The sequence below is a fragment of the Neovison vison genome, chromosome 1 (genome assembly GCF_020171115.1).
Source record: "Neovison vison isolate M4711 chromosome 1, ASM_NN_V1, whole genome shotgun sequence".
In the NCBI taxonomy this organism is placed as follows: domain Eukaryota; kingdom Metazoa; phylum Chordata; class Mammalia; order Carnivora; family Mustelidae; genus Neogale; species Neogale vison.
This window is the reverse complement of record NC_058091.1, coordinates 34411734-34438771: the sequence shown is the minus strand read 5'-3', so window position 1 is coordinate 34438771 and position 27038 is coordinate 34411734. Positions and strand designations below refer to the sequence as shown.

The 27038-nt window shown below is 34.7% G+C and overlaps 1 protein-coding gene across 1 annotated transcript in view; it reads left to right on the top strand.

Annotated features, from left to right (window-relative positions):
* UFL1 (UFM1 specific ligase 1) overlaps positions 1-26808 on the top strand; it is a 34244-nt gene extending 7436 nt beyond the window's left edge. The window contains exons 7-19 of the mRNA XM_044245380.1: positions 5396-5454; positions 8402-8548; positions 9801-9976; positions 11174-11353; positions 13988-14108; positions 16543-16659; positions 19881-19998; positions 21160-21326; positions 21407-21537; positions 23098-23178; positions 23456-23541; positions 24072-24252; positions 24837-26808. Of these exons, the coding sequence (XP_044101315.1) occupies positions 5396-5454; positions 8402-8548; positions 9801-9976; positions 11174-11353; positions 13988-14108; positions 16543-16659; positions 19881-19998; positions 21160-21326; positions 21407-21537; positions 23098-23178; positions 23456-23541; positions 24072-24252; positions 24837-25055 (1783 nt within the window). The 3' untranslated portion in view covers positions 25056-26808. The remainder of the gene's footprint in view (positions 1-5395; positions 5455-8401; positions 8549-9800; positions 9977-11173; positions 11354-13987; positions 14109-16542; positions 16660-19880; positions 19999-21159; positions 21327-21406; positions 21538-23097; positions 23179-23455; positions 23542-24071; positions 24253-24836) is intronic.
* Positions 26809-27038: the final 230 nt, after the last annotated feature.

The window sequence follows — 27038 nt, the reverse complement described above, 5'->3', positions numbered from 1 at the left end:
TTTCAGGCCATCTTTTATTCTTAGTGTGGCACTGTCTTCCTAGGTGACTTTTCCTTTCTTTTAAATTTAAGACTCATATTACCCACACAGATCTCTACTAAAATGTTTTATAAGCATTTATAATGTTTATAAGCATAATTCAGCATATTTAAACATATTTAAAATAACTCATCATCCCTGAGCCCTACCCTACCCCACCTGAATTTATTCTTCTACTTGTGTTTCCATTTTAGTAGTGAATGTTACTAATCCAGTTGGTTTTGCCACAGTTCTGGGAGTCATCCTTTATACCATTCTTTGTTTCACTTCCCCCTTTTCCAGAACACAAAGGCTTTTGAATTCTGTGTTCTAAAGATTTATGTAATCTTTACTTATGTGACATGACCATTGCTCCCACTTCAGTCTGTATTTTAGCTGGACTATTGTAGTAGCTTTCTAACCAGTCTCACTTCCTCTACTCTTACTACCTTCTGGGACATTGTTCTTTTGTCCTTCAGCAAATCAAAAGCATTTATTGAGCACCCAATATATGCAAGGCATTGGTACAAAAAACTAGGTTAGAGAAGAAAGTGTGCAAGTTAGTGCAACAATTTTCTTTTTTCCTTTTTTTTTTAAAAATCATCTCACAATTACAGAAAAATTCAGGAGAACCTTTTTTTTCTGTCCATTTGAGAGGAAGTTCCTTCCTAACATAGTATCCCATCACCACAGATACATTAGTCTGTGTCCTACAGACAAGGGCATTGTCCTATATAACCACATAACTACAATACAAACATCAGAATATTGACATTGAGACATTCCTGCCATCTAGTCCTCAGAGCTCATTCACATTTTACCAGTTTTCCAATAATGTCCTCTACTGTAAAAGGACCCAGTTCACAATCATATATTGCATTTAATTGTCATGTCTCCTTAGGCCTCTTCAGTCTGGAACACTTAAATGTGGTCTTTTTTTTTTACTTTCATAACCTTGACACTTTTGTTAATACCATAGGCCAGTGATTTTATAAAATGCTCAATTTCACTTGTCTGCTATTTTTTTCATGCTGATGTTCAGGTTATGCATCTTTGACAGGAATGTAACCAAAGTGATTCTGTGTTCCTGTTTTGAATCCTAGCAGGGAGTAGACAGTTTAGATTTTTCTAGTTACTGATGGTATGCAGTATAACTTCTTAGTAAGGAGATATCTGTTAGACTTGCCATAAAGCTACTTGTTTTTTCTTTATAATTAAGTATTTGTAGGGAGGGCAGTTTGAGATCTTATAAGTTACGCTGGTTTTTTTTTTTTTAAATCAAACTTTCAGTTTATTCATTTGTTTAAATCAGTATGGACTCATGGCTCCCTGTTTTATCCATTGGATTAAAATCTATTATTACCATTATTTAGATACTTTTAAATTGGCTCTGATTTAGCTATTGGCCCACCCTTCATGCTGACTTCTGTGTCCTTTTAATACTACCCCATCATTCTTGGAACACATCTCTTCTTTCTGGTAAAACAAGAAGTTGTAAGCTCAGCTCATAATTTTATTGCCCCAAACCTAGAATCAGCCATTTCCTTAAGGAACCCTGCCTGGTTCTTAGTTGAGTATACTATTTAGAAACCAAGAGCTGGACTCTTAAATTGGTTATTGCTATTTGGTTTTCAACGCTCCCAAGCCCCCTCAGCAGAAAAGTTAGGGGATACACAGACACGTTAGTATACACCCCTCTATTTACCTATATTTTTGTATTTTTTATCGAAAACCATGAGTTCACACTGATACTTCCAGTTCCCTTCCAAGCACCCAGTTTTGTCCTAGTTTTCTTCTTTTCCATATTTGCAGCTCCCTTCTCTGGCCCTGAGAAACCTGCTTCCCATTATCCTTAATATACACTTGGCCCTTGAACAACACAGAGGTTAGGGTCACCAACCCCCACACTGCAGTTGAAAATCTGGGAATAACTTTTGACTCCCCCAAAACTTAACTGCTAATAGCCTCCTGTTTACCAGAAGTCTTACCAGTGACAAATAGTTGAATAATGCATCTTTTGTATGTTATATGAATTATATACCTTATTCTTACAATAAAGTAAGCTAGAGAAAAGAAAATAATAAGAATATAAGAAAGATGGGGTACCTGGGTGGCTCAGTCAGTTAAGCATCTGCTTGGGTCATGATCCTGGGGTCTTGGGGTCTAGTCCCATGTCATCGGGCTCCCTCCTCAGCAGGGAGTCTGCTTTTCCCTTTCCCTCTGCCCATCCCCCCAACTCGTGCTCATTCACTCTGTCTCTCAAATAAATAAAATCTTCCAAAAAAAAAAAAAAACCAAGAATGTCATAAGAAAAAGAAAATACATTTTCAGTGCTGTACTATATGTGTATTTTAAAAATCTACATATAGGGCGCCTGGGTGGCTCAGTGGGTTAAGCCTCTGCCTTCGGCTCAGGTCATGATCTCAGGGTCCTGGGATCAAGGCCCGCAGCGGGCTCCCTGCTCAGCGGGCAGCTTGCTTCCCTTCCTCCCTCTCTGCCTGCCTCTCTGTCTACTTGTGATCTCTCTCTGTCAAATAAATAAATAAAATCTTTAAAAAAAATAAAAATAAAAATAAAAATCTACATATAGGGGCACCTGTATAGCACTGTTGGTTTTAAGCATCTGACTCTTGGTTTCTGCTCAGGTCATGATCTCAGGGTCATGAGTTCGAGCCCGGCACCAGGCTCCATGCTCAGTCAGGTTGGACTTTCTTTCCCTCTGCCCCTCTCATGCATTCTCTTACTCTCTGTCTTTCTCTCAAATGAATAAATAAATCTTTAAAAAAAATCTACATATAAAGTAGACCCATGCAGTTCAAATCCACATTGTTCAAAGGTCAGCTAAATTTGCTTATTTGAGTGATTCCCCTTTATGTAACTGATACCCCATTGCTGCTGCAGCTGTCAGCCCCATGTGGACGCCCTCCTTTGTCCACATAGGCTCCGACAGCCTGTGTCCTGACACAAGAAACTGGTATCAGTAGTTGTTTCTGGAGTACTGGGTAGCTGAGTGATGAGAATATAGGGGGATTCAGTTTTGTACCTTTTTTGTACTATGTGTGTTTATTACTTGATCAAAAAATAAGAACAAAATATAATTTCCTATTGACATTTTTTTTCTTTGACTAATTATTGTGGTGAGTGTAGTTACCATCAGGTTTGGCAAATAATATTTTTTCTGACTCACAGTAGCCCTGAAGAGGTATATTATTAAAGTGTGAGGGCAAAACAAATTCTGAGCCTCAAAAGATTTTGCTAGGCTGTGTGGCTTCCAGATAGTTCCATTTAATGTACCATATCATCATATTTGGCTCTTAAATATAAGAAGCTCCCCACCCCCTCCACTTTTCTGGTCTAACTTTAGAGAAATCACCTTCATCTCTGGTTTTAAAAGGGTTGATATCGTTGTGATAGGTAGCCAGAAAGAAGAATGGGAAATACTTAGAACAGGGACATATATAGGTATACTAAACTACACTGTATTCCAAATTGAAATAAAAATTCAACAGCCAAGTTTTATTGTACAAAAAAAGCTAGAAATTTTGTGTGGTTCAATTACATGTTTACTGAAAATCCACAATAAGTTATACACGCAGAAATTTTAAGATAAAGTCCTTCAAGGAGCCCTCCACATTTTTGTAGGGATGTGTTCAGATAGAAGGGAACAGAAAAAAAAAACAAAACATGAGAAGGTTGTAATAATTATAATATAAGCAGAGAGCAAACTTCAAGCACATAAATGGACCTGATTGGTTTGGGGGCTCTAGATAATTTAGCTTAAACAGTAGGATAAATTAACTTAGTAAAAAAACAAATGATCTGCATGAAAATTTCATAAAAATAATAATTTAGCCAAAATTTCCAAACATAGGGGTTTTAAATATCAATTCATATTCAGACAAATGTTTCTGCTCTCCCAAGTTTGTTATAGACAAAAGTCATAACATCTTCAATAATCAATTGAGTACTTGGAATAACTTAAAAAGTCTTTTAGTTATATGCATAAAAATAAAAACATAGACTATAAACCTCAACCAGAAAACAAGCATAACTGGCTTAAAATGAATAGGGAAAAAAACTATAGTCATAAAAAGAAAGTCTGTGTTGTTTTCTTTATAATTTCCCTTACTTAAAAAAAAAAAAAAAATTGGGGCACCTGGGTGGCTCAGTGGTTTAAAGCCTCTGCCTTCAGCTCAGGTCATGATCCCAGAGTCCTGGGATCGAGCCCCACATCGGGCTCTCTGCTCAGCAGGGAGCCTGCTTCTTCCTCTCTCTCTGCCTGCCTCTCTGCCTACTTGTGATCTCTGTCAAATAAATAAATAAAATCTTAAAAAAAAAAAAGATAATTATAAAAGAAAAGCATTCTCAGGGATCTGCCCCCCAAAATGAAGAGATATGTCCACACAAAGGCATGAAAAAAAATGTTTGTAGCAGCATTATTCATAATAGCCCCAAACTGGAAACAGTCCAAATGTCCATCATCTGAGGGATGAATAAACAAAATGTGGTATCTCCATACAGGGAATGCCATTCAGCAATAAAAAGGAGTGAATACTGATTCAGGCTTCATCGTGCGTGAACCTCAAAATGATGCTAAGTGAAAAAAACCAGACATAAGAGACCATACATTGATTCCATTTCTATGAAATTTCTAGAACGGCAAGTATGTAGTGGCAGAAAGCAGATCAGTGGTTCTCTAGGACTAGGGGTAGAGCAAGAATTAACTACAAACATCTGTGCAGGAATTATTTGGGTGATAGAAATATTCTAGAGTTGAGAGCTATAGTGATGGTTCTTCAACTTCATAAATTTATTAAGATGCTTGAATTGTATGTAAATTATGCCTCATTAAAGCCGGGATTTTTGTTTTGTTTTGTTTTGTTTTTTTAAAGCAGTCATTACAGAAAATAGTGATAAACAAAAAGGAGCGTTTTAAGTGGCTCCCTTCCAGTCATCCACCTAATCTGGGAGAATATCATTCCAGATTCCTTTCACTACATGTATAATCTCACTTTTCTTCAAAAACAGAATCAGATAACAGTCACCTGGCTATTCCTAGGTAGAGAAAGAGCCTCCCAGAGAGAAAGACTAGAATAAAGAAAAACATAAAATAAAAGCTGATCAGATACCCCTAAATCTGAGGAGGGAATTTGGTGAGAAAGTGAATTGATCCTGGATTGTGAATACAAATCAATTCCCCTGGAATTTCAGTAGTGTAATTCTGATTAATGTTGTAAAATCTGGTGTTATGTTTGCCTTCATTTTTCTTTTAAATTCATTGGTGTTTTTCATAAACTAGCTATCCTAGTTATTTTTATAATTCATAAATATGTGTAACTCTAGAATGACTAAGGTCTTTTTCTTTCTTTCCATAAAGGCCTACAGCATTAAATTCTCTCATTTCAAAATACGGATTTCAAGAGCAGCTGCTTTACTGTGAGTTTGCTTTAAATTATATGTCACTTAATTAGCTGCTAAATAGACTATTAAAGTGAAACTTAACTAATTTTTCACGTTTTGACTTGTTTTAACCTTAAAACGTACATAACTGAAATATTTCTCATTGAAAAGCTTCTCTATACCAATTTTCATGTATATATCTGTTATATCCACCAAACATTTAGTGTTGGCTACCCCAAAGGAATAGAATGAAAAAACAAACTGTGTGTGTGTGTGTGTGTGTGTGTGTGTAAAATACTGCTATGCATATATATTTATAGAGATATTTAAAATTGTAGGATTAAGAATAATTTTCACTTTGTTTCTCACAGATTCTTGCTACATTTTCTAACATGAAAGTAAATAGTGTTTGTCTAAAAAATTTTTACAGAGGTGCTAGGCTGGCTCAGTCAGTGGAGTTTGCGACTCTTGATTTCAGGGTCATGAGTTCAAGCCCCACCTTGGGCATAGAGCTTACTTAATTAATAAGTAAGTAAATAAAATATTTTAAGAAATAAAAACATTTTACAAAGAGGATACCAGTAAAAATATGTTCTTAGCATTTAAACAACATTGTAATATCTCCAGAGTAGTCTTGATTCATTACCTATATTATGTGTGTGTTTGTGAAGCTGTTACCAGGTTTTTGAGGGTTTTTTTAAAAGTCTTGGTGGAATAACTTTTAAAAACAATGACTTAATCTTTTGGCTCAGATATCTGTGCAAATAGAAGAATTAAAATGAAGGATAGAAAAGAAATTCATGTTTAAAACCAAAAGTTAATTTTAATTTCCTATATTTTTCAGAATATGGAGTTAAATTTTTTGTTTAATAAATTTAAAATTAAAAATATGACATATGGGGCGTCTGGGTGGCTCAGTGGGTTGGTTAAAGCCTCTGCCTTCAGCTCAGGTCATGATCCCGGGTCATGGGATCGAGCCCTGCATCAGGCTCTTGCTCAGCGGGGAGTCTGCTTCCCTTCCTCTCTCTGCCTGCCTCTCTGCCTGCTTGTGATCTTTGTCTGTCAAATAAATAAATATTTTTTTTAAAAAATGTGACATATATTGGAATCTACAAATTGGCGATTGGTGGGATTTCATGTAGTTTTTCAAGTAATAATTGATAATTTGATAACTTTTAATTTAGCACGGATTTGTGCTGTACAGTCATGAAATTTATTTGTTGCAGTCTGTTGAAAAATCTAGACTTTTCTAATGTTATCCTAATTTACTCAGCAACAAAATCTTGTAACTCATATAAGCTAATTTTTATTTCTGGTAAAGGCTGATTTTCATGAACATTTCTTTGCCAGTCATGTATTGACTGTGCTTTCTAATTTGCTTAGGAATAACTCCTTCCTATCTGCTTTTGTCTTTTTCAGGGTGTTTTGGTATTTAAACAATGAAATGTTTAGTTAAATGTTATGGTTTAAATGAAAAAGCGTGTATTTTATGTTAATGGCAGTACTATCCAGGTCTCAACTGGCATTAGCCTTTTGACGATGATGAGGGTGATTAATGATGATGGTGTGTGGTGGTGGGGATGATATTCAGTTAAAATTTACTGTGTGCTCATCATACACCAGCTACTATTCCAAGCACTTTATTTGAATACAACAATTATTGGAGACACTTGCTATTATCTCTATTTCATGGCTGAGAAAATGCAAGCATAAGTAAAATGACTTGCCCAGTTTTTGTCAGGGAGTAGGTGACAGAGTTGAGATTTGAACTTAAAGGGTGTCCAAATCTAGATCCATCCTCTTAACCTAAGCATTATACTTCTCTTACATGTGTTGCAATTTAAATGGTAGAAATGTAATGACATTTAGTTGGTTAAGCAGCTGCCTTCGGCTCAGGTCATGATCCCAGCGTCCTGGGATCGAGTCCCACATCGGGCTCCTTGCTCAGCAGGGAGCCTCTGCCTGCCATTCTGTCTGCCTGTGCTTGCTCTCTCCCCCTCTCTCTCTCTGATAAATAAATAAAATCTTAAAAAAAATAAAATGAAAAAATTAAAAAAAAAAACAGTATAAATATAATAACATAAAAATTTTCATGGCTTGGGGTGCCTGGGTGGCTTTAGTAGTTGAGCATTTGCCTCCGGCTTGGGTCATGATCCCATGGTCCTGGGATCGAGCCCCACATCAAGTTCCCTGCTTGGTGGGAAGCCTGCTTCTCCCTCTCCCTCTGCTTGTGTTCCCTCTATCACTGTGTGTCTGTCAAATTAATTAATTAATTAAATCTTTAAAAAAAATTTAAAAATTGTTTTTCATGGCTTTATTTCAAACATAGTTGATTCTAATGTGATCCAGGTGTCACCAAAATACTAGCCAATAGGATTCAACAGTACATTAAATGTTCTAAATAGGAGAAACTGAATTTGGAAACACTTAGTGATTGCATATTATCTATTCTCAAAGTGTTTAGTCATCCACTTTCAAACATATAAATAATGGCATTTTTCCCCCCAGATTGCTCTTAACTAAAAAATTCAATGTTAGGGGCACCTGGGTGGCTCAGTGGGTTAAGCCTCTTCCTTCCACTCAGCTCATGATCTCAGGGTCCTGGGATCGAGCCCCACATCGGGCTCTCTGCTCAGCAGGGAGCCTGCTTCCTCTCCCTCTCTCTCTGCCTGCCTCTTTGCCTACTTGTGATCTCTGTCTGTCAAATAAATAAATAAAATCTTTAAAAAAAAATTCAATGTTAATATTAACCAGTTTGTGTTACAAGTTCAGTACTTTTAGCTAGTCGCCAGAATTTCCTAAATTTGTGACCTGAATATTTTCATAAATGGCAGGAAAGTTTTATCTAATTATAATGTCTTCATTTATGCAATTAAACTTTAAAATTGCTTTTTTAAAGGAGAATAACTAAATTGTGAAATAGTATTTTACTCTTTGACATTTATACCTGCTCTGATTTATTTGTATTTGGTTTTGTTTTAAGCTGTCCTTGAGGAACTCGTTAATAGTGGACGTTTACGAGGCACTGTGGTTGGTGGGAGACAGGATAAGGCAGTGTTTATCCCTGACATTTACTCCAGAACACAAAGTACTTGGGTGGATTCCTTTCTCAGACAGAATGGCTATCTAGGTAACTATTTCTTCTTGTCTTTGAAACTAAAATTTCTTTCTTCTATTGCACATGTTCTTAGAAAGTATTTTATTAGTCCTGGGAGTACACACATGCTCTACTATTGACAAAAGATTATAATGGTTCTCTGTGAATGTAAAAGCAGCCGAATTGCAGATTTTTGTTGGTTTTGGAACTGAGTTTAATTTCATAGTTACTGAAGAGTTTTAATATGGGAAGGCCAAAACTGGTATTGATTGTTACCAATGTTCCAGTGATGTGATACTATTTCAACTTCAAGTATATTTTAAGTCACAAAAAAAATCTTACTTATTATATCTTATATTTTATGAAGTTGCCCAATTATTCAGATACATAATCTTAGAAATACTTTATTGGCTATCAGCTTTACAGTGTGCATTTTTATTAGTCACTCACTTCTTCAGAAACACTGAAGCTATTCTCACTCCTTGTTCTGAGGTTCTGTCATTTGGGTAAAGTAGATTGACTGAACTTAATCATTAAAACAATTAGCATATGTATATTATATATAATAGTCATATACATTATATATGTACATGTAGCTCACTTAGTTTGATCAGTTTCATAACCCAAGTCAAATCATGTAAGAAATTAGTTGCTTTCTCAGTAATAAACCTGTAAGATACTAATGGTTCAAACAATTTAAATCTATACTAGAATACTGGGTTTCACTTAATGTTTTCTTCACTTTCTGTTATGCCTTTCAGTTTCTTCAACCATGGACTTGGATTAGAATTTTGTTATAATCCATTTTCTTAAATAGATTATTTGGGGGCAGAGAGTACAATAGATACCTCCAATAACCTTAATGGCTATAAATTTAAGTCTTTTTTTTTTTTTTTACTTTTGTTTATATGCTAAGTCTAGTTTAAATTAAACTAGGGAATTACTTTGTCTTAAGTTATCTGATACCTTTAGTTAACTGTAATAAGCAAAATAAATTCTACTTTTTGTTTCTGTAAATTACTACATTCTCCTTCACCCCCATTTCTGTAGTTTTTTGGTCTGTAATTTTCATGTTTCCCTTTGACCCCTCAATTGGAGAGGGTGTGACATAGCTGGGATGGAAGAAGTATTTGAACTAATTTTTCTACAGCTATGTTTAGTAATAAAAATTTGGAAGTGCATTCACAAAGAATAGATATTGGTAGAACTTATTTTTTCTAGGATTTCTAAAAGATGGGAATGATTGACAATTTCTATTCCATTTCTATTTGTGATGTATTTCTAGAATTTGATGCTTTGTCCAGACTTGGAATCCCAGATGCTGTGAGCTACATAAAGAAAAGATATAAGACGACACAACTTTTGTTTTTGAAAGCAGCTTGTGTTGGTCAAGGACTTGTGGATCAGGTGGAAGCATCAGTAGAGGAAGCCATCAGCTCTGGAACATGGGTCGATATTGCAGTATGTTTTATCTTCTTCTTGTTAATTTTTCATTAAACCAATGGTAACTGATACTCACCAGTATGTGGTCATTTTAATAATTAGGATACATAAAGATAGTCTTGGCTTTGTAGCCAAATTGTAGCAGACATTGTTATGGCAAAAACAATCTTAATAATGCTTAAAGACTTTTAGGTTTTGAGGTAGAATGACCTTTTAGATAGGGATAGTGAACATCCAGAATTCCATAAATCTCAAAATAAGTAAGCAAACAATATAATACTCATAACAGTCTTGCCATTGATACTGATGAGATTTCTCACAATCTTATCCAAGTATTTACAAGTTTATTGGTATTAGCCACTGTATAGTATTTGTGTATCCTTTATCCATTCATTAATCTCTGCTCATGTACTAACATGACCTGCTTTAGTAAAACTAAAACTCCTGTTGGAGTTTTACTTCAGTGTTCAGTATTGACCTGCCTTTATTATGCCAAAGTGAAAAGTACAGGTGAAGAGAAAGAAACAAGAGGCCATCCCATTATTACTAGGCAAGGCCCAGATTGTCTTTATAAAGTAAAAAATTACTTTTTGGATACACAAGTTTCCAGAGGTTCCAGATTTTGGTGTTCCATTCATTCATGTAACTAATTTTAAGTACCATCTGTGTGCAAGGAACCATTTTACTTGCTAGGAATGTGGTGCCCACACAAGTTTCCTAGGTAGAGATAGTTAATGAAAACAGTAATTTCAGATAGTCCAAGGAGCTAAGAAATCTATTTTGTAGGTAAAGTTGTCAGGACTTGATGGATTGTTTATGGGTGTATGAGAGGAACTGAGTGTGACATATAGATTTGGGGCCGGCTAACTGCATGGAGAACAGTACCATTAATTGAGATGGGGGAACAATGGAGAAAGGTGGGTGGGAGGTAGGTGTTGGTGGGTAGGCGGCTGCAATCAGTGTCGTTCCATACATGTGGTATTTGAGATGCCTGTTAGGCACAAGAGCAGAGATGTTAGGGATACAGAGGGCATATGACTCCAGAGTTCAGAGTGATAATGAAAGCAGAAATACAATTTGGGAGGTATCAGCATAGAGATGGTTCTGAAGGCTATTAGACTTAATGAGATCACCTAGGGAGGGCATATATGTAACAAATGGATTATCTGTATGTTATTGTATTTATACTTGTTTTCACTTTGTTTCTGCTTCTAGCCTCTGTTACCCAGTTCTTTATCAGTTGAAGATGCTGCCATGTTGCTTCAGCAGGTGATGAGAGCATTCAGCAAGCAGGCTTCAGCTGTAGTTTTCAGTGACACTGTCGTAGTCAGTGAGAAATTCATAAATAACTGCACAGAACTCTTCGGTGAACTGATGCACCAGAAAGCTGGAAAGGTAAGCCAGATTTCCTTTCTCCTACTAATCTTAATAGGATTTTCACGTTAGAATCATCTGACATTTTTTGAAAAATGGAGTAAGCGGCATACACCCGAAAGTGAACACTGTGTTTCATGCATCATTTCCTTTTAATGCATCGTTCCTTTTTATTTCTTCTCGATTTGTTTTTCCTCTTCTTCACTCCCATCAGGACATACAAGTTAGAACTTAAGGAGCTGATTATATAATTTTATATTTTTATAAAATTTATAAATTTTATAATTATGATTATTACATTTATAATTTTATAATGTATAATAATTTTACAAATTGAAATCATATAAATGAAATTATACATTTCACAGTTAAGTTACCTAAGGGTATTGGTCCAACATTGAAATCCACAAAAATTATATCTGTGGATTATATGTACAAGTATACAGTATAGCTATCAATCACTATACTGTTTATTTACTAAATCAGGTAGAACCTTATTAATTTTACCTATCTAGGGTTATGGACATAGGATGCACAAATGGGATAACTTACTGAGGAAAGAAATTGTTGATACTATCAAAAATTGATTAGTTCCTGAGAGCAAGTGCTATCATAGTTTCTAGAAGCAGAGGTCTGGTCAGGTCTGCTTTAATGACTATTCAATTCATGTTTCTAGTTACCAGCTCCATCTACTTATAAAGCTGCTCGTGAGAGGCAGAACAAGCCTATTTATCATAGACTGTTAATAAGTCCATGAGAGCTTATTAAGTATGTAAATAATTTGTATTCATCTCTGTTCCTTTTAAGTTCTTTAACAGTTTAAAAAGGAGAGATAATTTTCTGTCTTGCCTACAAAGCAGCAGAGTAAAAGTACATAAGATTGTTACCAATACACCTGAGTTCCATTCTCACCTTGTTTACTGTTCAACTTTAGACAAATAGACCTTCAGTTTCCACATCTTCAAAGGAAGGATGATGATGCCTCTTTTCTCCTTTCTAAAGATAAATTTAAATAAAGAAGAGATGTTTACCAAAAGTCTAGCACATGTTATCTCCCAAGTCACTAAATGGCTACATTATTTTTGTTTGCACTAAGATAAAAACGTCATCAGTTTTCATTCTTTTTGCTCCTCCTTCCAACTACAAAAATAACTTTGAGGAAGAAAAAAAAGTGATTCTGCTGTTTGAACTGTCAACATTCTAAACATTTTTCTTTAGGAAACCAAAAGGGAAATATCATTTTTTAAATTAATTAATTAATTAATTTATTTATTTAAAATAAACATATAATGTATTTTTATCCCCAGGGGTACAGGTCTGTGAATCGCCAGGTTTATACACTTCACAGCACTCACCATAGCACATACCCTCCCCAATGTCCATAACCCCACCTCCCTCTCTCAATCCCCCTCCCCCCAGCAACCCTCAGTTGTTTTGTGAGATTAAGAGTCACTTAAGGTTTGTCTCCCTCCCAGTCCCATCTTGTTTCATTTATTCTTCTCCTATCCCTTTAACCCCCCCATCACCATTTCATCACCACTTCCTCATATCAGGGAGATCATATGATAGTTGTCTTTCTCCGATTGACTTATTTCACTAAGCATGATACCCTCTAGTTCCATCCATGTTGTCGCAGATGGCAAGATTTCAATTTTTTGATGGCTGCATAGTATTCCATTGTGTATATATACCACATCTTCTTTATCCATTCATCTGTTGATGGACATCTAGGTTCTTTCCATAGTTTGGCTATTGTAGACATTGCTGCTATAAACATTTGGGTGCACGTGCCCCTTCAGATCACTAAGTTTGTATCTTTAGGGTAAATACCCAGTAGTGCAATTGCTGGGTCATAGGGTAGTTCTATTTTCAACATTTTGAGGAACCTCCATGCTGTTTTCCAGAGTGGTTACACTAGCTTGCATTCCCACCAACAGTGTAGGAGGGTTCCCTTTTCTCCACATCCTCACCAGCATCTGTCATTTCCTGACTTGTTACTTTTAGCCATTCTGACTGGTGTGAGGTGATATCTCATTGTGGTGGGAAATACCATTTTTAACATGAAAATGTACTTTTGTCACTGCAGATTTAGAACTCTGTCCCATGCTGAAAAAACAGTTTCTGAACATGGAAATAGTTCATTAGTCTTAACCTAAATTTTTTTAAAAAGCAGAGATCAGGAATGAGTCTGGAGGAAAAAACAGATTATATGATTAAGTGTACAACTCATCCTACATGCTTGTTCTGTTAGGTTGGAGGATAGAGATTTTGTAATCAGGTATCCAAGTGGCACTGGACTTGGGAGCCTCAAAGAGAAAAAAAGCAAGGTCACCCAGTAAGCAGTGGTAAAGAACCCAAATCAGCTGAAGAGGATTGCATCTGTTGTATGATCAGTTTTTCAGACACCAGATAGGATTTTTTATTTTTTGATCACAGATTGAAAAAGTCAAGAGCAAGGGAAGAGACTGATCTTCAGCAAGGAGACATAGCCTCAGAGTGGCAACTGTTGGACCAGGCTCTATAGTTCTTCTTAGCAGTGAGCTCAAACAAGAATAATTAGGATGAATAATAATAATTGAATATGTAACTAACTATTTTGTGTTTTCTGTAATGCCATATATTTTTGCTTACCAAGAAAAGCATGTTTTATTTCAGGAAATGAAAAATAATCCTGTTCATTTAATCACTGAAGAAGACCTGAAACAGGTCTCCATTTTAGAAAGCATTAATACAAGTAAAAAGGATAAAAAAGATGAACGAAGGAGAAAAGCAACAGGTAATTATTATTATTATTATATTATTATTATTATTATTATTAACCAAGAAGATTCAAAGATGAGTTTCGTTTATTTATTGCAGTGAACTCTACATTTATTACACCCTTTTATTTGGTTGATTCATTTTTAAATGAATTAAGTTTTGATTATGATAATGGAAATATTAGTGATTACTTATTCTTTTTATTTTTTTGTGAGAACTAAGTTAATTTCATGACCCAGCCCATGTCCCATTGTTTGCCCCCTCACTCTCTATGTTCCAGACCAGTAGCCTTTTCCCGCCCCCCAAATTTGGCAAGTTTGTGGTTACCTGAAAGCCTTTGCACTAGCTATTCCCTCTACCTGAATGTTCTCTCTCAAACTTCAGGTAACAGATTTCTTGTCATTCAGAGCTCGCCTTTAAATGTCAGTTCCTCATAGAGGCCTCTCTCACCACCTGAAATTGTAGACACAATCATTCTCCATATATTATCTTCCAGTCTTTTTGTATTGCTTTTATCACCGTTTTGTGTTTTATTGTTGGGAAACCTTGTACATCTTGTTTATTGTTTCCTAGTTCTTAGAGCACCTGTTGGGGTATTTTAGGTGTTCTGTAAATATTTATTAAATTATTGAAATTCCCAAGGACATCTCATTTCTTTCCTTTCTTTCTTTTTTTTTTCTTTTTGGTAATTAAGAGTCACTGGAAATTATTTGAGGTAGCACTGGTATACTAGTAACTTGCATTTGGAAATTATTTTTGTTTTCCATTCTTTCTATAGTAGGAACAGTTTTATTAGTGCTATATCAGGGTTAAAGAAACTAGATAATCGACATGTTTCATTAATACGGCTGTACTGGATATGTGTTATAAAAACTTCATTTTTTTTAAGATTTTATTTATTTGTTTGACAGAGAGAGAGAGATCACAAGTAGGCAGAGAGGCAGGCAGAGAGAGAAGAGGAAGCTGAGCAGAGAGCCTGATGTGGAGCTCGATCCCAGGACCCCGAGATTATGACCTGAGCTGAAGGCAGAGGCTTAACCCACTGAGCCACCCAGGCACCCCCAAAACTTCATTTTTATTTGTTGTGGAAATTCACTCCTATATCTCTAAAATTGCTGCTTTCCTCTTCAAACACTTTTTTCTACAAAGTCTTTCGATTTTGAAACTTTGAAATTTCTCTCTATTTTTCTGGGAAGACTACTCCAATAAATCATAGTACTGTTCACAGCCATGCATATTTTATCATATGATTTGAAGATATACTTATAAATTCACCTTAATCAGTTGGTTGCACTTATGTCAAAATAGCTAGTCTGTTTTATTTCCTTCTAAAAATTCAGAGTCATCTGGTCATCATCTCAATTATAGTACTATCATATTGTAATAGTTTAGGTATAGTGCATGGAATAATGTCAAATATAAATGTCTTCCCTATAAGAAATTTATTGCCATAGGTCTGCTTTTGAAAATTGTATTTTTCTATCATAAAAGCAAGGGAAAATAAATTAATAGAACTTAAAATTATAGGACATGATAAAATTTAAAGGAATTGTACTTAGAATTTAGAAAAAGATCTGTAGTTATATGTCATTTTACTTTCTCGAAAAATTAGTCTTTTATGAAGAAGTGTATTATTATTTTTCATGTTTCAATCCCATTTCTAGATAAGTATTCTATTTTGTTGAATAGATACTTTAAATGTAAATATGTAATAGCAGAGAAATACCTCAGTAACATTACTTTTATATACAGTGTTTTAGTTTGTCTCATAATGTGTATTTTTTTAGTCTTTAGCCAATAGGTGATTGATAACTATATTTCTCTACTCATCTAATTTAATATTTGTGGTAAGCATTTATCGAGCACCTTTTAATGTGTCAAGCATTGCTTTAACCCCAAGGATACAAACATTAGTGAGACATGCTCCCTGTTCTCAAAAATTCGTTATCTCATTGGGTGGTGGGAGACTCGGGATGTCTCCTGTAAACAAGAATAATAATCTTTCAACCAGAAAGACAAAACTGAGGGTAATTAAACTTGTGAAGTACTGTAATGGGATTTTAATGAAGCTGTAGTAACAAAAATGGCAAAGGAGGGCACATTTCTTTTGGGGAAGGGAGAAGAACCAGTAAAGGAATGGGTTTGGCCAAGGAAAAGTCAGACAAAACTATAGAAAAGAGTATCTTTAGAGAAGGAAGAAGAGACTGGAAGAGGTTGCCTTTAGAGCTGGTAAGCTATCTAAGTGAGTTACTCAAATTCAAGAGATTTCACATTTTATTAATTTTTTATTGACCAAATTACAAAACTTCCATTATAATTTAAAAAAAAATACCTCCCACCTTAAAAAGCAGCTAAAAGTTCAATTATTTGGCTTTTATTGTTCTGCTGTAAAGTTAAATATGACAACGTAGTGTCATCGTTTTCTACTCACTAATACCGTTTTCCACCAGAGGGCAGTGGAAGTGTGAGAGGAGGCGGTGGCAGCAATGCCAGAGAGTACAAAATCAAAAAAGTCAAGAAGAAAGGAAGGAAAGAAGAGGATAGTGATGATGAGTCATCTCACACTGGTATGTAGCTTTATTTGACTCCTCTTTTATATGTGTGTGATTTTGTAAACAATTTTCTTAAGATGTATATTATTAGATGTATATGCTAATGCAAGAAGACCTTGCTTTGCCCAGTGAGGGGACACGAATTTCAGTTACCACAGCTTAGTTGCTGACCCCAATGCCACAACAACACGGTTCATATTTTAGTTACCAGGGTGTATTAACAGTGAGTAATTGCATAAAGTACAGACATAGGTGCTGGCTCCTCAGTCCGTTGATCAGCACATAAATAATACATGTGCATCATGAGCTATGACAGTCACATCACTTATTTCAAAGTCTGATCACTGTGCGTCTCTTCTTCACTTTATGCACAGACAACAAACCATGTAGTTATGTTGCCTCCTTGTCTCCCAGTGATGAATCCATATGACATTTTGCAAAATGGATAATCAAAAGGGAATTGGCCAACAAAGATGAAAGTGCAGCCAAGGAATGAAAAGTGATAACACTGGAAATAAAATATGAAGCATGAATAAATGGTGTTCAAGAAGAACTAGCTGACTGTGGGAATGGTGGCATTGCCACTGTTCAGGAGACTAGGTACGCAGCCACAGGAGCTCGGCAGAGGCGCACTTACTGATGTAAATGGGGGAAGTGGTTGTGACAGAAAGGATGAAAATGTCTTAGAGGATGTGAAGTTGGCAGAAAACTTCATATTAAAGGAATTCTCAGAGATGTTTCACAACATTGAAAGGGGAAAGGATAAAATGCTGTGAACTGATCCAGAGTTAAGAAGGGAGTATGACATCTTCCCAAGGCATAGAAAAGGTGCTTGCTCTGTATTGTAAGTTATAGCCTTAGAAGAAGGCAAGCTCTATTCAGACTATTTTTGTAAGTTTTTCACAAAGAAATAAAATACTTTGTTGCCCACTGTTTCTGATAAGCTAAATTATAGTATACTAAATAATAAGTATTGGTTTTCTTTTTCATTTCCCTCTACATTTATAAGCAACAGTAAGAGTTCTTAATGTTTTCACAGACATTTTTAAAAAATCACAGAATAATCATAAGTTTTCCCATTGTTTGATGAGAAGACCTTGCACAGTTTCAGCTTATACAGCCATTTTTATGCTTTCCCACTGCCCTACAAAACAAATCACAATATTTTATTAAAAAATGGATTTCTGCATATTCAAGTAGGAAACATTGATTTTATGCTAATTGGTTAATTGCTTCTAACAGGAGAATTAAGTATATCCATCTTCCTTTTTGGAGACTTGTTAGCATTTAGCATTTGGCACAGTTAAGTTAGCAAGGGATATGTTAGTTTTTCTAAGTAAAATTATGATTCTTTTATGTTTGTGTTTTAAATAAATTTACTTAACAAAACTGAAGAGAGAAAAAAAACTTGAAATGATGATAATTTGAAATTTCTTATTTTACCTCTTCCACAGAGCTCGTTATGTATGGGCTAGCTCTGGAAGGTATAGGTATCAGGTGACATGGCTTCAGCAATTAATATGCTACTATTCATGATAGCATCGTTGCTTAAGAGCTATCTTTAAAATATTCTAAGATAGGTAAAAATAGCTACTGTTCTCAACATGTATAAAATAATATTAATTAAAACATTCTTCATACTAGCCCTGTTCTTATTTTAAATAGTATTAAGACTGTCCTCTGTGGGTTTTAATTTTTCATTGATAAATGAATTTTTCTATTCCTCAGATGTACGAGGGGTGGGAGAAAAGGGGCATTTCATAAAATACTTCTCTAATATCTGTAGCCGTAAGTAATTGTTAAATGAGGCATGTGATACTCCTTTTATGCACAAATTATGGAGAGGGGCTATAAAGGTAGTAAAACCATTCTACCTAAAAAGATATAATTTCAGTGCCTTTGAAAGGGGGTTGTGTTAAAATCTCTGAAATGGGGGATATAATTAGGTTCTCAGCTAAAATACAGCATTAACTCAGTGTGAAAGATTACTAGATAGAAACATAATTTAATAACTTGTAAAATGCATGCAAGAAACAAACAGAGAAAGCAGAAACTGTGATGTGAAAGATCAGGAGCGGAGGATAGCAGATCTCAAAAAGAAAGGATAGTGGGTCTGTTCTAACATGTCCATCTGTTCTAAAGCTGTGACGGCAACTTACTTAGATCTTGACACATAGCGAAGAGTGATTTTTGAGCTAGTTTTTATTTTATTTATTTTACTATTTTTTATTTTTATGTCTAAGTTTTTACAATAACCAAACTTAGCTGGAAATAATCACTTTTATATTTTTACAACGTTAATATTAGAAATATTGTTAGCTTTCTTTGCAACCCATGCTTATCTAAGTCAGTGAGAAGGCATGACATTTCCACACTTAACAATTATTTCCATTATAGTAGCTGCACACAAATTTTCCCTGGCATAGAATTATTTTTTTTAAGATTTTATTTATTTATTTGACAGACAGAGATCAAAGTAGGCAGAGAAGCAGGCAGAGAGAGAGGAAGGAAAGCAAGCTCCCTGCCGAGCGGAGAGCCTAATGTGGGGCTGGATCCCAGGACCCTGGGATCATGACCTGAGCTGAAGGCAGAGGCTTTAATCCACTGAGCCATACAGGTGTGGTGTACAAAAATACAAAGAATTATTTTTGTAAGAAGAAAAATAAATGATGAGTGTAAAACTATGATATTTCGTCATCTTTGCCTTTCCCAAAGGACAATTTTTAGCTTAATTCTATTGGAGTTGAGTTCATATGATTATAAAGACTTTTCCTGAAGATCTTCTACAAATTGTAAGGATGATTTGAGTTTTAGTAACTATTCATTTTTATAAAGAAGGATATTCTGCTCGGTATACATTGTTCAACAAAGAGAAATTATCTTTTTCTTAAAAGATTTTTTTTCCGGAAACCCAGTTGATTGTTTTGATTTGCCACGATTTGCATCATCCAGGTTAGATCGGGGAAAATCATCTTTATTATTTTTTGATTGACATTAAAACAGTCATTAAATAAAGTAAGAAAAAAAAAATTTTTAAAGTTAGAAAATTATTACTCATAAGAAATGCCACTATTTTTAAAATTGTTTTCATTGGGTACTGTTGTCACCGGCAATGTGGGAGTCTTTATGGTAGGCAGTGAATGAATTACCATCTTAGTAAATATGTTAATGAGCCTTGTTTGCTTTTAGGTTGCTTTATGTTTTGTTCTTTTTCCTATTGCGCATTTCTACCATAGGAAAGAAGAAGCCAGAGATCATTTTTATGTTCCAGGATGAAATTGAAGATGTTTTGAGAAAACACATACAAGATGCCCCTGGGGAATTTATTTCTGAACTTGCTGAGTACTTAATAAAGTAAGTATAAAAACATATTTTTTTCTGTTTTATGATAGAAATTCAATGAGTTATTAAATAAAATTTTGACCCAGCATCATGGTAAATATAGATTTTAGGTCTTTACTTTTCAAAGCTTAGAATTTAATCCAGCCACCAAGTTCTAGATTTTGTTTGCCTATAGGGGCTGTTCAGTTTAACAAACATGTAAGTGCTTTGGGTGAGGCAGTGTGGGAAATAAAAGGCAAGAATGTGGAGGCATCCTGGGTCATTAATGTTTCAGTCCTAGTTGGGAGAAAAACACCAACACTAGTTGCTGGCTGCTCTCTTGACATACCTTGAAAAGTAACGACTAAAAGAAAAGACCTTTATCTATCTAGACTTGACAGAGAGTACACAGTACACTTTTAGGGAGAAATAAAGTAACAAACTATGTTCAGAGAACAAATTAGACAGCACTAGCTTATAATTGAGCCAAGCTAAATTTATTTTTATACAGAAGTAAAAGAAATTGTGTATAACTTGACCATTACTAGCTAACATGAGTTTCCCCTCAAGTTAGTTCCAGTGTGTAAGCATTGATAAATGCAATCCAGGAGCCCAATGCATCTAACTTTGAATTCAGAAATACAGCTTTTGTAGTTTTTTTTTCTTTTCACTGAATATTTTTGATGCATGAATACAGTACATAATCATATTTTTTGTATGTAAAAAGATAGTTACTACTAACCATTTGCCATTACTTAAAATAATCTATTCTGAAGTTGTTGAGCATAAAAAGTTTTTTAAAAAAAAGTTTTGAATATATTCTCTCTTTTAGAATTTTACAAATTGAGAACTTATTTTTCCTGTGTGTGGGGAACAGATTTATGTCCTATTCTCCAAATTAACTTTTAAAAACTACTTTGGACTGAATTTGAATTAAAGCTTTTGTTACTGCTATTCTTGCTGTCTTTGGTGCAGTAATTTTGAGTACTTTAAAACTGAGAAAAATAATGCATTTAAGTTATTTAAGTCTTAGGATTAGAGGACAAATTCCTGTGAACTATACTCCAAATTAATCTTACTTGTTTAGAAAATCTAGAGGTATTTTCTTAAGGCTTACTTCCATAGAAGGAAAATTTCTTATATGCATAAACCCAGTACGTTTTAATAAACTAAATATATTTATCTTGTGCACAGACCTCTTAATAAAACTTATCTTGAGGTGGTACGTTCAGTGTTCATGTCTTCAACTTCTTCTGCCTCTGGAACTGGTAGAAAGCGCACCATCAAGGACTTGCAAGAAGAGGTTTCAAATCTATACAATAATATTCGGCTATTTGAAAAAGGGGTGAAGTTCTTTACAGGTATACTTAATATTGTTGTTTCATTGATTTTCATAATTGTTCCTGGACATTCATTTTAATAAAGCACCTTCATTTTCCAGATGATACACAAGCTGCTCTTACAAAGCACTTGCTGAAGACAGTATGTACTGATATCACTAACCTCATTTTCAACTTCTTGGCTTCGGATTTAATGATGGCAGTAGACGATCCTGCAGCCATTACAAGTGAAGTATGATAGTGATTTTCTTGTATTCTTGATGCATTATGTTTTGAAATAAAAGCATATTTTATTTTCTCACATAAGAAATAGTCTAAAGGAAAGTAAAATAAAGGAAAGGGTTTTTAAGAAAAAAAGAATCAGATTTTTATTTTAAATTGGTGATATAACCAGTCTGTTGAAAATAATGCTTAATTACTTTGGAATCAACACTTATTTTTTTTCCTCCTTTTTGTTATGTTGCATTTGTTTTTCTGGCTAAGTTGCCAATCCCTTTACTGTTTTCTGGCCAGATTCCATAATTTCACAGTCATTTCTGAGTAGTAACAACATCTCATTTCAATATTTAGATGAATTGCAGTTTTTTGTTAAAATGCTAATCTCAAACTAAAGTCAAAATTCATTTCTTCCTCTCTCAAAATGTGAGGTAGTGCTGTGGCTCCCAGTTGCTTAGAGAAGCTATGGTGTGATCTGTCTCTACGATTCCTCCTCCTCTTCTCTATTCCTATAGATCCACTTAAAGTTGGAGATTTAAGAAAAATGAAGGAGGCAGAAGTGCTTCATAAGTGTGACTGCATATCATTGGTTATCATCTAGGTCCAATTCTGTGGCCTTATGTATCTCTTGCCCCACAGGTGGTGTAGGTTGTTTTGAGGCTGTTTTTTAGCATGTGACCCCCCCTTTAGCCAGGACCTTCCCCTAAACCTCCAAACAGAGACACGTTTATTTCTCCCTCCTACCCCAGCAAAGTACTGTACCCCTTCCCTCCTTCAGCCTGAGCAGTGACTCTCCAACTGCCTGGACAATTCCATATATTCTGCCTCTATGCCAACCTCTGCTGTGGGAAACACATGGGGTCCTGTCCCATGCCCTTCGGGGGCTACAGAAGAACTGAAGTGGCATGTGACAGGGAGTCAGTAGGTCTCCTTTGTCTTCCAAGATTCACTGTAACTTTCAGTCAACCCATTCCACTAGGCGTCCACCAGAAATTTCACACTTCATAGGGCCATGAGACTCTGGTCAAGAAAGCCATCATATTTCACAAGATACATTTATGTGGAGAGGGATGCTGAAAAGATTCCACCCACCATAGAGTCTAACAGCCAGCCAGCCATGGAGCAAGTTCTCTAGTTTATAGACATTCTGGAACTTGGGAGTGGGAACCCCCCTCATCTGGCATTAGGGAAGAACATTCTTCCCACCCCAATGGAAAATGGAGAGAGTAGCCTCTTAACCCCAAATTCTCTTTTCCCCAAAAGATGAATGCTTTTCTCTCTCTCCCTGCTCTCATCTTTCTCTTCCGCTTCTGGGCCAAAAGGGAGGAGTAGGGCTATACCTAGCTTGATTGGCTGACTGGCTGTTGGCTAGCTCTCCAATTTTAGAATGTTTTTTAGCATATTTTTGTCCCTAGTTTGAAAGCTGAAATTCACAAACAAGGGTAAATTCCATTCTGCATTCTTTCTTTTTTTTTTTTCTATTATAGTAATAGATATGCTTTGTTTTCTTTTGTTTGATCTTCTATCTACCACATGTCAAAGTCACAATGCCAAGAGAACTTTTTTCCCTTTGTAGGTAAGGAAAAAAATTTTAAGTAAATTATCAGAAGAAACCAAAGTAGCTCTCACAAAACTCCATAGCTCTCTGAATGAAAAGGTAAGTAAAGTTTGATTCTGTTTAGATAATGGGACTAGAATTTGTGATCTTTGAGTAGATTTTTATCAGAATAAATATAAACTCAATCTCTTCTAGAGGTGAAGGGGGAGAACAGGCTGGGATCATTTTATCCTATATCATAATTTCAAGTTCAATAACAAAATGACTTTTTAAAAAATTGTATTTAGGATGTAAAATTACAAAACCATTAAGTGACTCTATTTCTTTAGGCAACCTGTTAATAAAAGTAAATCACTGTATGAAATACCTGTTTCAGAGCATAGAGGACTTTCTTTCTTGTCTGGATTCTGCAGCAGAAGCTTGTGATATTATGGTGAAAAGGGGAGACAAAAAAAGGGAAAGGTAACATTGAATTAATCTGTATTATTAATAAATTCTTAGATGTGTGATATTTCATAACCGAAGTTGGAATTTGACTCTCTGAACCTTGTGCAAAGAATGCTTATATCCAAACGGCTACATCCCGTCAAGCATATTCAATACATAGGTGGCCCTCTCTGACCAGTATCAATAAGGTAGCAAGGCTCCCTAATCCCAAGCCTGGGAACTTTATACCAGCTTTGAGACCTTCTTTATAGGAAATCTTACCTGTATCAGTGCATTTCTGTTTGATCCGCAGCAACTCAAAATAAAAATTACACTTTGAGGATCCCAACTATATCGTTTTCTCTGTCGTGTTCTAGTATATTAGTTTATCCACAGCATTTTGGGTTACGTGTCTGTATTTCATACTTAAAATGTCCCTGAAGATGTTTGTGGAGCTAGATAATTAAACTAGAGAAGCTAAAAATGAATACAGAAGGGAAGAACTAAAATTGGTAAGAGCTTGTTAAAACATGCGAATGTGTTTTTGTGATTTTATTTTTGTTTAGGCAGATACTGTTCCAGCATCGACAAGCACTGGCTGAACAGCTAAAAGTCACGGAAGACCCTGCTCTTATTCTGCACCTCACAGCAGTCCTTCTGTTTCAGTTTTCGACCCACAGCATGCTCCATGCACCTGGAAGATGTGTGCCACAGATCATTGCTTTTCTTAATAGTAAAATTCCAGAGGTATTACATTTTCCACACACTTGAAACTTTTAAAGCTTTTAGATTCTGAATATTTTGAATGGATAGGTATAAATCATCATGAACAATAAGGCACAAAAACATATTAATATGACTTCCTGTTCTAAGAATGTGAACGGTGAATCAGAAGATTGATTTTTAAAAACTCAGCATAGCTCAAGAATCTTTTGGGGATTCTATAAGATCTATGGTAAAAAGAAGTCTTCCATTTCAGCTTATGCAAATTGAACCTGTTCTTCAAGGACCAGTTCCAAAAGTCTTAACCTGCACAAATTCTTCTGAGAGATTTCTCAACTAAAAGGAATCTGGCTTCTTTGAACTTCCATATCACTTTGACTTAATCTCTAGTTAATAGAATTTAGCTGAGTCAGTTTACATTAAAATGATGCGTATTCATGTTTGATCACCCCTAACCTGTCAACTACTTGCCAGCAAGGATTTTACTAGTTTGAGCTTTCTGCTTACTTAGCCAGTGATTCATGGTGTATTGGTTGAACAAATCCGGTTTGTTCCATAGAAAATTAAATCATGTTTGTTAATCTTTCTTCTCTTTTCTCTTTTCACAGGATCAGCATACTCTTTTGGTAAAGTATCAAGGTTTAGTTGTAAAGCATTTAGTTAGTCAAAATAAGAAGACTGGACAGGGAGATGATCCCTTGAGTGATGAATTAGACAAAGAACAAGAAAATATCACCAACACTACTCGCAAAGAGCTTCAAGAACTTTCTTCATCCATTAAAGACCTTGTTCTCAAGTCCAGGAAATCATCTGTGACAGAAGAGTAATGATCTTGATTTACTTTTGTCATATAGTGAACACATTTTTCCCGAAGTTTAAAGTGAGTGGTTACCAAAAAATATTCACTTCACAACCCTCGAGTCCCCCATAACCCCCCCGACACACACACACACACAATTCAGTTTAAAGAGGAGTGTCGTCGTGTTCAGGGTAAATCTTAGAAAAATGTGAAATTTTTGTAAATTGGGTTCAACCATGGAAGACTTCTTTTTCACGTTATAATTCTAAAAATTACCATTTCAGGTTTATTTTATTTTCAGATGCTGAATGAAGAATAAATTTTCTGAAATCTTTCATCTAGAAAAGGACTCATGCATTGTGTTGTTAGATTTCAAGTGACATACTTACATTTGTATATATATTAGGCAGCACCTTAAAATGTGGTCTTTTTTTTTTTTTTTTTTTTTTAACAAAAAGAAAACCCTTTGGTGTCAGAATAAAAATCATGGATTTTAAAATTAATAGAGAGTGCTTCAAACCTAAAATACAGAAATTTACAAAAACTTTTTTTTATTACTAGGCCCTTGCTCTTATTTCTGGCAGATAGAGGGCCTCCCATATCCCCCACAAGAGTGACCTAGGTTGTGGATATCTTTAAAGGTGCAGAATACCAGAGGGGCCCATGCACCGCTGTGGTCTATTCTAACACAAGATGCTAACAAGTGAGAGAAAAAAGTTGCTTCCTAAGAGGTATAAGTCACATTTCAACATTGGAATAACAAAATGTAATACAAGTATTTTTCTTTAACCCAGTTTGCATTTCTAAATGTTTTTTTTTTTAATAAGAGTAGTCACTCTGGCATCTAATTCTTTGTTATGGGAGGATCCATAAGTGCACTGAAGTCATTAGAACTTTATTTTTTTCCAAAAAAGAAAATCCTTATAAGAAAATAGGTGTTCTTATTTTCTAAAGATTATCAGTAGTTAAAAGTAACAAATAGTTCCTTGAAGTAATAATTTCAGGCAAGTGAGATTTAAGCAACAATTTATTATATATCAAAAATAAATTTATTTTGAATAGAATAGTAAGTTAAATCTCAAGTATCAAGAAAGTACTATTTTATGTAATTCCTTATATGGTATGTGTTTCGAAATGTCTAAATACAAATATCAGTCTACTTCTAATTCCAAAGTATTAATACTTAGTGAAAGAAATTGATATAATTGCTAACTAAGCATTATTATTAAAGTTGATAGGAATGTAACAAATTTTAAAATGTTTTTCCATTGGTAATTTTCTATTAATGTATTTTCATATGGGCAAAGGAAGAAAAATGACAAATCCTCTGTGACCACAAATTTCAGTTCGTTTTGTTTATTCAGTTTTCAAAATATTGAACACCCATCTAATGTGTTATTCAGTCTTAAAGAACCTTTTCAATTATGTCTCAGCAGATACCAAAGTAATCCACATTTGTGTCAAACTAGATCATAGACAATGAAGCAAATAAAATCATTCTGACTTTATTAATTTGTAGGAATAAAAATAGGAGAGACAACCAAGCAAATAAAAAGAAAACCATTCTGTCCTGTTCACATTCATTTTTTTTCATTCATCAAAATGGTTCATATTTTTCCTCAGTAAATAAGAGTTTTTATTGTTTTTTAAAAAATCTAGCTGATTTTGTATGTAAAATTCTAATTTCGATAAAATAAAAATTCTTAAATGGTTATCTACTATGATCTTGGTAGGCAGATTTAAGGATGTAATTAAAAATAAAGTTTTCTGTTTCTATTAAATTTTGTGGTACTTTGAAGCATTCATTATTTTAATTATTAGAATGCATTGTGTGTGTGTTATATGTAGTGTATTTACATTTTAAAATTCTGATACTGAACATTTTTCAAAGTTTTTATTAAATTTTTCTTACGCAAAAATAGTTCCATAGTCCTCAATATCTCATTCCTTGAATGTTTACCATTCATGAACCATTTCACCTTAGTAAATCATTTTCAGTTAGCTGAATTTC